Source organism: Orcinus orca, chromosome 13, assembly GCF_937001465.1.
Source record: "Orcinus orca chromosome 13, mOrcOrc1.1, whole genome shotgun sequence".
Classification (NCBI taxonomy): Eukaryota; Metazoa; Chordata; class Mammalia; order Artiodactyla; family Delphinidae; genus Orcinus; species Orcinus orca.
In genome coordinates this window covers 1,959,415-1,970,492 of record NC_064571.1, presented here as the reverse complement: position 1 = coordinate 1,970,492, position 11,078 = coordinate 1,959,415, and the positions used below count along the sequence as shown (strand labels likewise).

The following is an 11,078-nucleotide window of genomic DNA, read 5'->3' as shown; positions in this document are numbered from 1 at the left end:
AACATGGTCTCTCCATCATTATGTTGTATATTTGATCTCCGCACTTTTTTATATTATGTTACATTTCCATAAAAACTTGACACAAAGGGACTGTCTCTATTAATGGCAGAGATGGCGAATTCAGCCATTATTTAGGGTGTGTAATGTTCCCCTTCCCCGGGAACTGTGAAATCTCCTGGAAACCATTCTTGTTTTGTAAAGAGTGTAAACAGACAAGTGGACACCAAAGCCTTACGTGATTACCAGACCGGTCCTTTACCTCAGATGGTCACCAGTTTTGTCTTCTTGGCTGGAGGAGTAAGCTTGGCTCAGGAAGAAGAGTCACCATCGGTGTCCACTTCCGGCAACGTCACCACTGCCCTGCTGGGGCCCAGGCTGCTTCTGCCGGCCCCAGGGACGCCATTCGGGCAGTTCCGGGGTGCTGCTGAGCGGCGTCGCCTCCGCCCCTCCCTGTGGAGAGGAAGCAGGGCCCAGCTCTCAGCATGCGCTCCTCTCGCCTTACTGACAATTCTTGTAAAATAATTTTCTGTGGGACCCTTTATTTTTCTAACCAATCCTACATTAAAACAGCAACTGAGGGTTTTTTAAATATAGGCTAACGAAAAGGAGGATCAGTATTTACTTTACCTTCAAATCCTACAACTGCATGGGCTGATTAAAGCAGACTGGTTCCCCCTCTTGGAGTCTTGGAATTAACAAAAAATAAAACTGCCACGTTCCTTTCAACTGTCAGTGGGAGGGTGTGAAACGAAGGCCTGTTTCCACCAGAGGGAACTCAAGGAGGTGGGCTGCTGTCCCCACGGGCAACGCTACTGGGTTCAGATCGGACCCCGGTGAAGAGGAGAATTTCAGTGTTACAGGAGAAGCAAATGCTGTTGGGGATTGGACTGCGCCGGGAGACCCCCGCAAGATAAGGGAGAGATTACGGTTAGTATCGTCCACGCCTGTTCGAAGCCAGTCCTTTGCTTGGGTCTTCCTCCTCGCTATAAACGTTCTTGTCCTCGGGCAGAGGGACAGGCACTGCTTTGCTTTTTCTCATCCTATCTCAGCTCCCCGGGGTTTATAAGCACTTCCCTGCCAGCACTGCAAGTATCAGGTTACCTTCCGGGTTCTCTCTGGCGCCTCTTGAAGCCCGTGCGCCCAAGGCTGGGGGTTCTCTCAGAGCCCCTCTCGCCTTCCCTTCGGTCCTTTCGTCTTTGCTGGCTCAGCGTAAACGCGCTTCCTTCTGCAGAGCGCCAACCGCATCACGCGGAGAGCTGGGTCAGGGTGCAAAGGTTTAGAAAGGGAAGCGGCCGCGGGGCAGACAGGCCTAGAGAGGTTAGTTCTCAGCAGCCGCCCTGCCTGCGAGGAGTCCTCGTGTGCGAACAGGCCCGGGGCCCGGGAAGGCACTCTCGGTCCTCGCGGGGCCTCACGGCGGTACCGCTTCAGTGTGCGTGGATCCGGGGCGCACGAGGGTGAAATACGTCCTGAGAATACCAAATGGGCTCACCGGCTCCTGGTTACTAAAAGCCTCGTCTGGGCTTCTCTGGTGGCGCAGTGGTTGAGAGTCCGCCTGCCGATGCAGGGTACTCGGGTTCGTGCCCCGGTCCGGGAAGATCCCACATGCCGCGGAGCGGCTGGGCCCCGTGAGCCATGGCCGCTGAGCCTGCGCGTCCGGAGCCTGTGCTCCGCAACGGGAGAGGCCGCAGCAGTGAGAGGCCCGTGTACCACAAAAAAATAAAAATAACAACAAAAGCGTCGTCTATCGGGGTCGTCTGGAGTGAGATATTTTCCTGGAACGCAGCTCTGAACCCAGAGTGTGGAGACGTTCAAACCAGCACGAAGCACAGAACTGCCAAAGGCATCTGTAATCCAGGACATTCCAAAGGCCTGCGCGGGAGGGAGCGGGCTGGGGAGGCCGGGGCGCACGGTGCGGAGGGGCGTGGGACTGCGAACCGGAGGGGGGCAGGTAGGCGCGAGACCCGGCGGCCTGAGCGGGGATCCGGCACAGCATCCTCAGCCCTTCCCGGGCGGAGGCCTCCCCTCTCTGGATGCCGCGGCCCCTCCCGGAGCGGCTGGACCTCGCTTGCCCCTCGCCCGCGGTCCTTGGCGGCCCCCGCACCCGGACCCCCCCGTGGGCTTGGAGGAGCCGCGGCCGGAGAGAGGGGCGCGGTGGCTTGGCACGGACGCTTGGCCCGGGACCTCAAGGCACAGCGCCCGCCCGGCGGGTCCCGCCCCGGCAGGGACGCAGGGACCGCCCGCCCAGTACCCCTATGCGCGGTCCTCCCGTGCGCAGTCCCCCACGCCTGGTGCCTCCGCGCCTGACTCTCCCCGCGCAGCGGCAGCCGAGGCGCCCGCATCTCCCTCCAGCGCACTCTGCAGCCATGGCCGCCTCCTCCGCGCGGCCCGCCGCCCTGGTCATGCCACCGCTGGCTCTGCTCCTGCTGCTGTGCGTGGGCCCAGGTAAGGGGGCGATGCCAGGGCGCCGGGGAGAGGCTCGGTGAGGGCGTGGGGGCTAGGCGGCCATCCTGAGCCCGGGCAAGGGCCAAGGTTTGACAGGGGGTCCTGGGTTCCGCCCTTGCGCGGTGGGAAGTGGCGTGCTTGGGTCAAGGGCAGGGGCTCGGATGTGCGCGGCAAGCTTGGAAAAGGAGGCGGAGAAGCCTCGGGCTGAACGCGAAGCGCCGGGCGCGGTGGGCGCTGTAGGCGGGTGGTGCGCCCGGGGCTGAGCGGAGCCGAAGGGCCATCCCCAGGGTGCCCACCAGGCGTTCCCTTGCCGGCGCTTTGGCTCGGTCAAGTTCCACGTCTGCAGAGCTGCGAGCGGGCCTCACCTCCCAGCTGGGGAAAAGTTCTCAAGCGAGAAAGGCTTAACTTTCTCGGCTTCTTGGAGCCCTCCGTGAATGGGTTGAAAATCCCGGTTCCCTACAGAATGCGCGCATTCACACACACGCCGTAAATGCGGCGGGTTCGGGGTGTGGACTTTTGAACCCTGGGGAGCCCACATCCCCACCGCAGAAGGGCGACCTGAAATCAGAGGTTTTGCCCTGACAGTGCACCTCCCCTCCTACCGTCCTTCCCGGCTCATGCCGGCAAGGGGCGCCGCTGAGGCTCGGGGCTCTGAGAGGCAGGGGTCATGACCCCAGGTCTACGGCGAAGTTGCTGAGGCTGGAGGGCGGGAGGTGACTTGCCCAACACCCTGAGGCTGGTGCATCTTCCACCGCAAAGCAGCCGCACGGTGGGGTGGAAAGGCAGGACCCCCTTGGTGCTCAGCTTCGGCGTTTTGGATGTTCAGCGCGGGCTGGGGGCGGGGGGGCAGCAGGAGCCCTGGGAGGGGGGTGGGGGGAGGATGACGGCTGTTCTAATCTAGGACCACTGGGGGGCCAGTCCATCACTCCCCATCGCGTGCTTTATCACCTCCCTCTTTGTTCCTCCCATTTTAAGAAGCACATCTGAATACAGCAAGTGGGCATCGGCTATAAGCTAGTCCTTTTCAGAACTTGTATTTTATTTCGTTTATACCGAGAATGCAGCGATAGGAATCAGTTAAAATATTATCATCATTGAGCTGGAATGTGAAAGTTCTTAGGACACCAAATGAAAATCGTTTTGTAGCGTGTAGAAACGCTTTTAGATCTGAATCAAAACAACAATAAATGGTACAAATAATGCCTGATTTTAAGACAATCAGGGCAAGTTACAAAACGGGGCTGAGCTTTTAGAGCACTAAGCCCCATGCCTTGACTTGTGGTGGAGAACCTCCACTTCTGCCTCCGTCTTCCCACGACTGCCTTCCCTGTGGCCTCACCTCCTCTCATAAGGACACCACCGGTCACTGGATTTAAAGCCCACCCTACACCCGGCATCATATCACCTCGAGGTCCTTAACTCATTACGTCCGCAAAGATGCTGTTTCCAGATAAGTTCACATTCGGAAGTTCTGGGTGGGTATGAATTTGGAGGGACACTAGTTGATCGACTGTACCATGAAAAGTTAAGTCTGCAGGCAGGTGCATATGACAGGTGGCTGCCCGAATATTATGACAGAAGTGCTCAAAGGACAACGTCACTTTTCCTGGAGAACAGCTCAGATGGTCTCCAGTAGCTCAAAGTGCCCTGCTCGGCCATGGTCCTTGTCACCAGTTTGAGCCACAGGCAGCCTGAATTGCTTTTTCTACACAACAGGAAATGCAACAAGCATTAAATAATGTAATACTGCCAAGTTGCTAAAGCAACATAGGGGTATGAAGTGATTTTTTTCAATGTGGATTTTTGCATGTGAGAAATTTAAGGGCGCAGTGCAACCCTGAAATGATTTCCATTTTCATTCGTTTAGGTGGCGTAAGTGGAAACAAACTCAAGCTGATGCTTCAGAAAGGGAAAGGTAAGTATAGCCCACACAGATAAGGGTTGCGTTCTCAACCAGGCTGCAATGAAACAGCGATGTCGATGTCCTCACCTGAGGCTTGTGTTTGGAAAATCAAAAGTGTTTACTCCGTAGAAGGTTAGCAGATCCGAAGGGCTCGTCCTGTGGGGATGTGGTGCGGTATTTCATCAGGTAAATATTATTGCCAGTTAATGCTTTTCTGACAGCTGTCAGAGTGGACTCAGAAATAAAAGGAACAGAGCTGTAGTGTTAATTGAAGGCTGTTTATTTTAGAATCGTGATACCCCTTAGAGCACATACCTGAATCGAGAGCACACACAGCCTCCGTTCTGGGGCAGCACAGAGTGGTATCATGGGCGTCCTCCGTATCCCACTAGCTATTGGGGGAGGGTTAAACAGAAAGACCGTTTTGTTACTGACACCTGTTGTGAAGAACCGGCCTCTGATAGATATGGTAACGCAGCAAAATGTCGTAGAAACAGAACTGTCTGGGAGCCACGCAGGTGAGTTCGGGCCCGCTGTAATCAGTTCGATCATTGTGTGGGCTTGTGAAAGCCATTCTCCCGCAGAACTCGTCTTCACCTGGAAATTAGCAAGTTATCTCTCTCTTAGAATGAAGACTACATTTTTTTTTCACATCTTTATTGGAATATAATTTCTTTACAATGAGGTGTTAGTTTCTGCTGTATAACAAAGTGAATCAGCTCTGCATATGCATACATCCCCATATCTCCTCCCAAGACTACATTTCTGAGGTGAATTTTTAACTACTTATTCTTTCCCCTGGATTAACGGGGGCTCCAGGACGCTGAAGTCTGCTCCCCAATGGGGGGCACCAGCGCTTATGCACCTGCTTCCCAGGTGGCCCCGCGGGGACACCCCCCCACACACACCTGTTGAGCACACACGGCCCCTCTCGGGGGAGGGGCTCCTGGGGGAGCTGCCAGCATCTTCCCCGGCTCTTCCAGCTGCTCCCAAGGCCCAGGTCCACCCCCGACCTCCCAGGCCCCTCAGGTGGCCCCTCCCCTCCCTGTGCTGGACAGCCATCTCCCGGGGACACCAGGGGTGACGGGGGCCCTGGAGAGCAACGGCCGAGGTGATCACGACTCCTCCGTGTACATCCTCAGCTTTTGTTCAGCTCAAGCCAAGAAACACACATTGAGCACCTACTGTGTACAGAACAGTGTAACAGGCCCTGAGGGAGATGCACAGGTGAACAGGAGGTGAAAACACAAATGTGCTGCCTGATCTTTATCCACGTGACCAAGGGACACAGGGCATTTGACTGCCTTTTCCTGCGCAGCCTCCATAACGGGAAGCGGGCCCATCAGTCCCGTGTTGAAGATGAGGGCACAGAGGCTCGGAGCCGGGCAGCAGGGCCGGCCCAGCACTTCCCCGAGCACGCCTGCCGAAGCGGGGCCTTTTCTGCAGCTGAGTCCGCGATGGAAAGGCGTCCGGGGAAGCCGTGGGAAAGCGAGGGTCACCCCCATCAAGAGGCGGTCGAAGCGTTCATGGTCACCCTGCAGCCTGACTTGAGGACTCGCTGCTCCGCTGGGCTCGCTGGCCGGCCTGCTCAGACCCTTGCTCCAGCTCTTTCTCCCCTGGCCCCCTAAGCAATCCCAGCACGCTCGTGTTCGTGCAGACAAGGCACGCGCAGCCAGCGGCACTGGACACCGGACGGTTTCCCCGTGGCAGAGCCCAGGGGGAGCACCAGGGCCTGGGGCCCGGGGTCTGGACCTGGGGAGGGGCTGCAGAGGCGGAGCTGAGTTCGGTTCCCGCCCTGGGCCTGTTACGTGGCTGTGCCTGGACAGGAGGGCTCGCTACCCCGGAGGCCGGGACAGACGGCGGGAGCCCGCACAGTACCCGCGCCCTGCAGGGAGGATGCGCCAGTTAAGACCGCCTCCTGCCAGGTGGGGGCGGGGAGGGCGGTGGAGAAGAGCGATTCACCCCGAGGAGGAAAGGACTCATTCTCTGTACTTGCGGGTGGGGAACCCCTCGTTTCAGCTCCTGCTCCCCCTACGACCCCGGTGGCCGTCCAGGAGAGCAGAGCCAAGGAGTTCCTGAGCAGCCCGGGGCGGCTCAAGCGGCAGCTGTGGGACCGCACGCGGCCCGAGGTGCAGCAGTGGTACCAGCACTTCCTGTACTTGGGCTTCGACGAAGCGGTGGGTGTTCTGGCTGGAGCCTGGCTTCCCGCCGGGCAGGATGGGGGTGGGAAGGCCTGCTTTGGGGAAACGGGCACAGAGAGTTAAGTTCTGTTATCTGCCCTGAAGTCAGAGCCCCCATTCTGTGTCAAGAGCTGCCAGGTATGGGACCACATGATCGTCAGGCACAAGGGTATTAGCTGGAATTTTCCATCCCACTATGCCCAAATGGGAACCTCTCCCATCAGGTTTTGGAAGCAGAGTTCCAGAGACATCCCCGCCCAAAGCAGCTGGGACTTAAATTCATCAAGAATCTGGTTTTCTTAGGGACTCTTTTAATGTATCTGGTCAGTTTTGCCTGGGTGTCCTTAATAATAACTCACCACCTCCTGAAACATTTTCAACTTTGCCTCAAATAAACGTCAGAAACAGCAAGATCGATGCAAAGACCCATGAGGATAATGGAAAGAGATGCAAAGCGACTTTTAAAGAGAGACGGGTCTTTGCAGATGTTTTTGGGAAAATTTGTCAATGCATTTGCAGGAAGTACGGTTCAGTTCATGTGTCCAGGTAGCACGAGTGGACATATTCACCAGATTAAGGAAAAAGACTGCTTATCATCACCGACTCCCATCCGGGGACCAGGCACAGGTCAGCCAGCGGCGGAGTTAAGGTGTGAGATTCTGCTGCCCCGGAGCGAGTCTGCAGGGTGATGGACAGGGCTGTGCTGAGTGAGTCCTGATGTGGAGACCACAGCTCACCGCCCCAGCCAGGGAGTGGATGGAGGGTGGCATCTCCCACGGGGGCAGCTGGAAGGGTTTTTCCAAACGGGCTCGTGGCTCATATTGTGAATGGAGGTGTATACAAAATACTGCAAGAGGCGAACAAAATTGAACTCTTCAGAAACATCTTTTTTTTTTTTTTTGCGGTACGCGGGCCTCTCACTGTCGCGGCCTCTCCCGTTGGGGAGCACAGGCTCCGGACGCGCAGGCTCAGCAGCCATGGCTCACGGGCCCAGCCGCTCCGCGGCACGTGGGATCTTCCCGGACCGGGGCACGAACCCGTGTCCCCTGCATCGGCAGGCGGACTCTCAGCCACTGCGCCACCAGGGAAGCCCTGCATTATTTCTGTTTTCATAAAATATTTTTAAAATTTTTTGGAAAAAAAATATGTTAAGCCGAAACCTCAAACAAGATTAAAAAATGAGAGAAACCAAGGAATGAGCCTGCTTCACTAGGGGAAAATCTGCAGTATTGTGAGACAAGCCAGCTGTTTCCTTTTCAGGGCAGGGCCTGGGGGAGGGTCAGAGGAGGCTGCAGCCCCAGGCCCAGTGAGTAGACGGGGATGAGGGTTGAATCGTGGCCACGTGGTAAGCGTTTGTGGCCTGAATCACTGCATCCAGGCCTGTCTGAGCAACACAACAGGGGTGAGAGTGTCACCACCAGACGTGTCCAAATTCCCTGCCCCGAGGCTGCAATGTGGTTTCATGCACCACGTTTACGAAGCCCGCAGCCTGCGCAGCAGCCCAGGTGGGACGCGGAGGGGGTCAGCGTCTGCCACATCAGATGCACAGTGCCTGGGGACAGGCCCGGCTGTTACTGTATTGGGCAGATGTCCATTTTCTTTACTGAAAAAGAGAAAAATGTTGAAGTCTGGGGTATATTTAGAACTCACAGACAGACGTGTTCAAGGGTAGGGGTTGTACTCCTTTGGGGGAAAAAGTTTTCAGCGGTGTTTTCCATCTGGTTAGTATCGACCTCTGGCCCAGGGATGCTGTAGCCAGAAGTTATTTTTTTTAAAAAAATGATTATTTATTGTTTTCTATTGAAGTAGAGTTGATTTACAATGTTGTGTTAGTTTCAGGTGTACAGCAAAGTGATTCAGTTATACATATATTCTTTTCCAGATTCTTTTCCATTATAAGTTATTACAAGATATGGAATATAATTCCTCCCTGGGCTGTACAGTAGGTCCTTGTGGCAGGAGTTACTCTTAGGAGGGGTTGTTCATCGTTGAAGAAAAATCCCAGAGAAACAGCGTCCGTAAGATGTGCTCTGGGAAACGGTGTCCTTGAGTTCATCCCCTCTCATCCTCTTTCCTCCAGAAATTTGAGGATGACATCACCTATTGGCTAAACAGAGGTCGGAATGGGCACGACTACTACGATTACCACCAGCGCCACTACGATGAGGACGCTGCGATCGGTCCCCGGAGCCCCCATGGCTTCAGGCACGGAGCCAGCGTCAACTACGACGACTACTGACCGTCCCTCAGGCGGGCTCGGGGCCGCGGCCTCCGCACCACGCCCGGCCTGTGTCTGCTGCGCCTGGTCTCGGCTCATCTTTCCTACCCGCTTTCTGTGGCCACAAAGGAAGAGTTAAAGCAAAGAACGTAAATGCCTTTCGAGATTTCATGCAAATACCTAACAATGCATTTCATTAAAAAATAGAAATAAAAGCATTTTGTTAAAAGGTCTCAGAGTTCATTTGGATGAAACTTGAGCTGGCGAGCGTTTTCCTTCCCTGCACGTTTCTGAGGTTGAAGCAATTTCTCAGAGGCACCTCCCCTCCAAGAATCCCCACCACCCCAGGCCATGGGACCGAGCAGGTGTATTCAATGTATTAGAATTCAGTCCACACTAAATGCCAAATTAAAAATAAAAATACAGCAAGAAAATTTAGCTGGAAATTATTTAAGGTCACAGAACACGTTTTGGAGGATTGAGGATCCACACGGGTTTGCAGATTTGCTGTGCACATCCCGAGCCGGAGGCGGACCTGTTTAATGTTGTGAGGCAGGAAAAAGGGGGTAACAGAAAAAACACTGAAGTTTGGTTGATTTCAGAGCCTCCCTTGTCTTAAAAAAATTAAACCTTGTCTAATGAGCTCAAGAAAGATTTAAGAATATACATTGCATCATGTTTAAACAATCTGAGTGAATGAAAGAGAAAAGTGTCCTGGGGGTGGGTAGGGGGAGGGGGGGAAAGTGGGGAGGTGACACATGCAGAGGGGAGGGGCCCGCAGAATGGCTCTTGAACTCGTGTGGGTCACAGACCCTCTGACAGCCTGATGGAAGTTTTCTCAGAAAAATGATACGTGATTTTGCATATAGTCTCTGAAACACATCCTCATTCACAAGCTGCAGATGACAAACCCTTGGGTTTGGTGAGGAGTACCTACCAGCGTCAGGGGACCCGTGTTTGTGGACAATCCTTTGGAATCCATACAGCTTTTAAAACTTTGTGGTAAAATATACACAACATAAAATCCATCATTTTAAGCATTTTTAGACGCATAGTTCAGTGGGTCTGTAAACATCTCTTCATGTCCCCACGTTCAATTCTTTTGGGGATACACCCAGAAGTGGAATTATTACATCATACGGTAACTCTGTTTAAGTTTTTGAGAAATCACCACACGTTTTCCACATCAGTTGTACTACTTTACATTTTAATGTAACATAGAGTTGTAATAGGGAAGAACACTTTGCATTCTCTTACAAGTTAATCACTAAAGGGACGTTGCCTATAAACTTAAATTGCACACAATGACCCATCTCGGACCCTTGCCTGCAAGAGATTAAGGTAAATGAGCACTCAGCGAAAACACCTGTGTTTAGCTCCCAGGAAACCTCCTGAACAGGCCCACCTGTGAATAACTGCTTGAGGGAGAAATTAACACCTCCCCTCCGGAGGCTGACGGGAACCACGAAGTGCTTGGCTTTAGTCCCGCCCCTTTTGGTATAAAAGGAGCCTGAATGCTGACTCAGCTAGATGGTTCTTTGGGCGTCTGGCCCGCCATCTTGCTCTGCTGGCTTCCCAGGTAAACTCACTCTTCTTTGCCCCAGCAGCTCGGCTCAGTTTATTAGCCTGTCGTGCGGCGAGCAGTACAAGCTTGGACTTGGTAACGAATTTTGATGAAGCCACCCAGGAGCCTTGCTGCTCGTGGCCTGCCAGCCCTGGCTGGGGAATTCTGGGGTAAGACCCTAGCAGCTGCCGGGACCCCTTGTCCTGGGGATCTGCCTTCACAGTTCTCTGAAGCAGCACCGGCCGCCCCAGCGCTTGGCAGTGGAAGGAAGGAATCACGTTTGGGAGCCGACGGGCTGCGTACGGTGGGGTAAGTGGCTCCGGTGTGTACAGCCGGGAACTTCATTCCTCTCCGTTTGGGGCGTTTTGTTTTGTTTTTGCGGCGTTTGGGGCTTTTTCTCTGGAATAAGCCAGTTTGTTTCGTATTGGAGTGGGGTGTACCCTGTTGGAGAGAGGAAAGAGTTGTTGGACTTTGACCCGATTTGTGAACTGGTTCGTTTGCTTCTCTGAAGGCTAGCACTTGTATGTGCTATTTGTGTTTTATCTTGAATTTCTGTCTTCAAAACTGGGGAATGTTTACTACCAACTAAAGATTCTAAAGAACATCCATCGCCCCCGTTCAGTAGGAAATAGCCCGGGCAGCCTTTGTGCCTCTTCCCACAACTGTGGACTGGACGTTGACAGTGGGTAACGGTAATCGGGAAGAACCTCTGTATCCTGTTACCAGTTAATCACTAAGGCGAGGCTGCCTATAAGCTTAAATTCTCCATAA

The 11,078-nt window shown here is 54.1% G+C and overlaps 1 protein-coding gene across 1 annotated transcript; it reads left to right on the top strand.

The window, feature by feature from the left end:
• The first annotated feature begins 765 nt into the window (after window positions 1-765).
• ECRG4 (ECRG4 augurin precursor) lies at window positions 766-9,071 on the top strand. Its single transcript, XM_049696183.1, has 4 exons — window positions 766-2,442; window positions 4,310-4,357; window positions 6,365-6,522; window positions 8,606-9,071. Exons 1-4 carry the CDS (start codon window positions 2,031-2,033, stop codon window positions 8,762-8,764), a joined length of 777 nt encoding a protein of 258 aa, XP_049552140.1. The 5' UTR covers window positions 766-2,030; the 3' UTR covers window positions 8,765-9,071.
• Window positions 9,072-11,078: the final 2,007 nt, after the last annotated feature.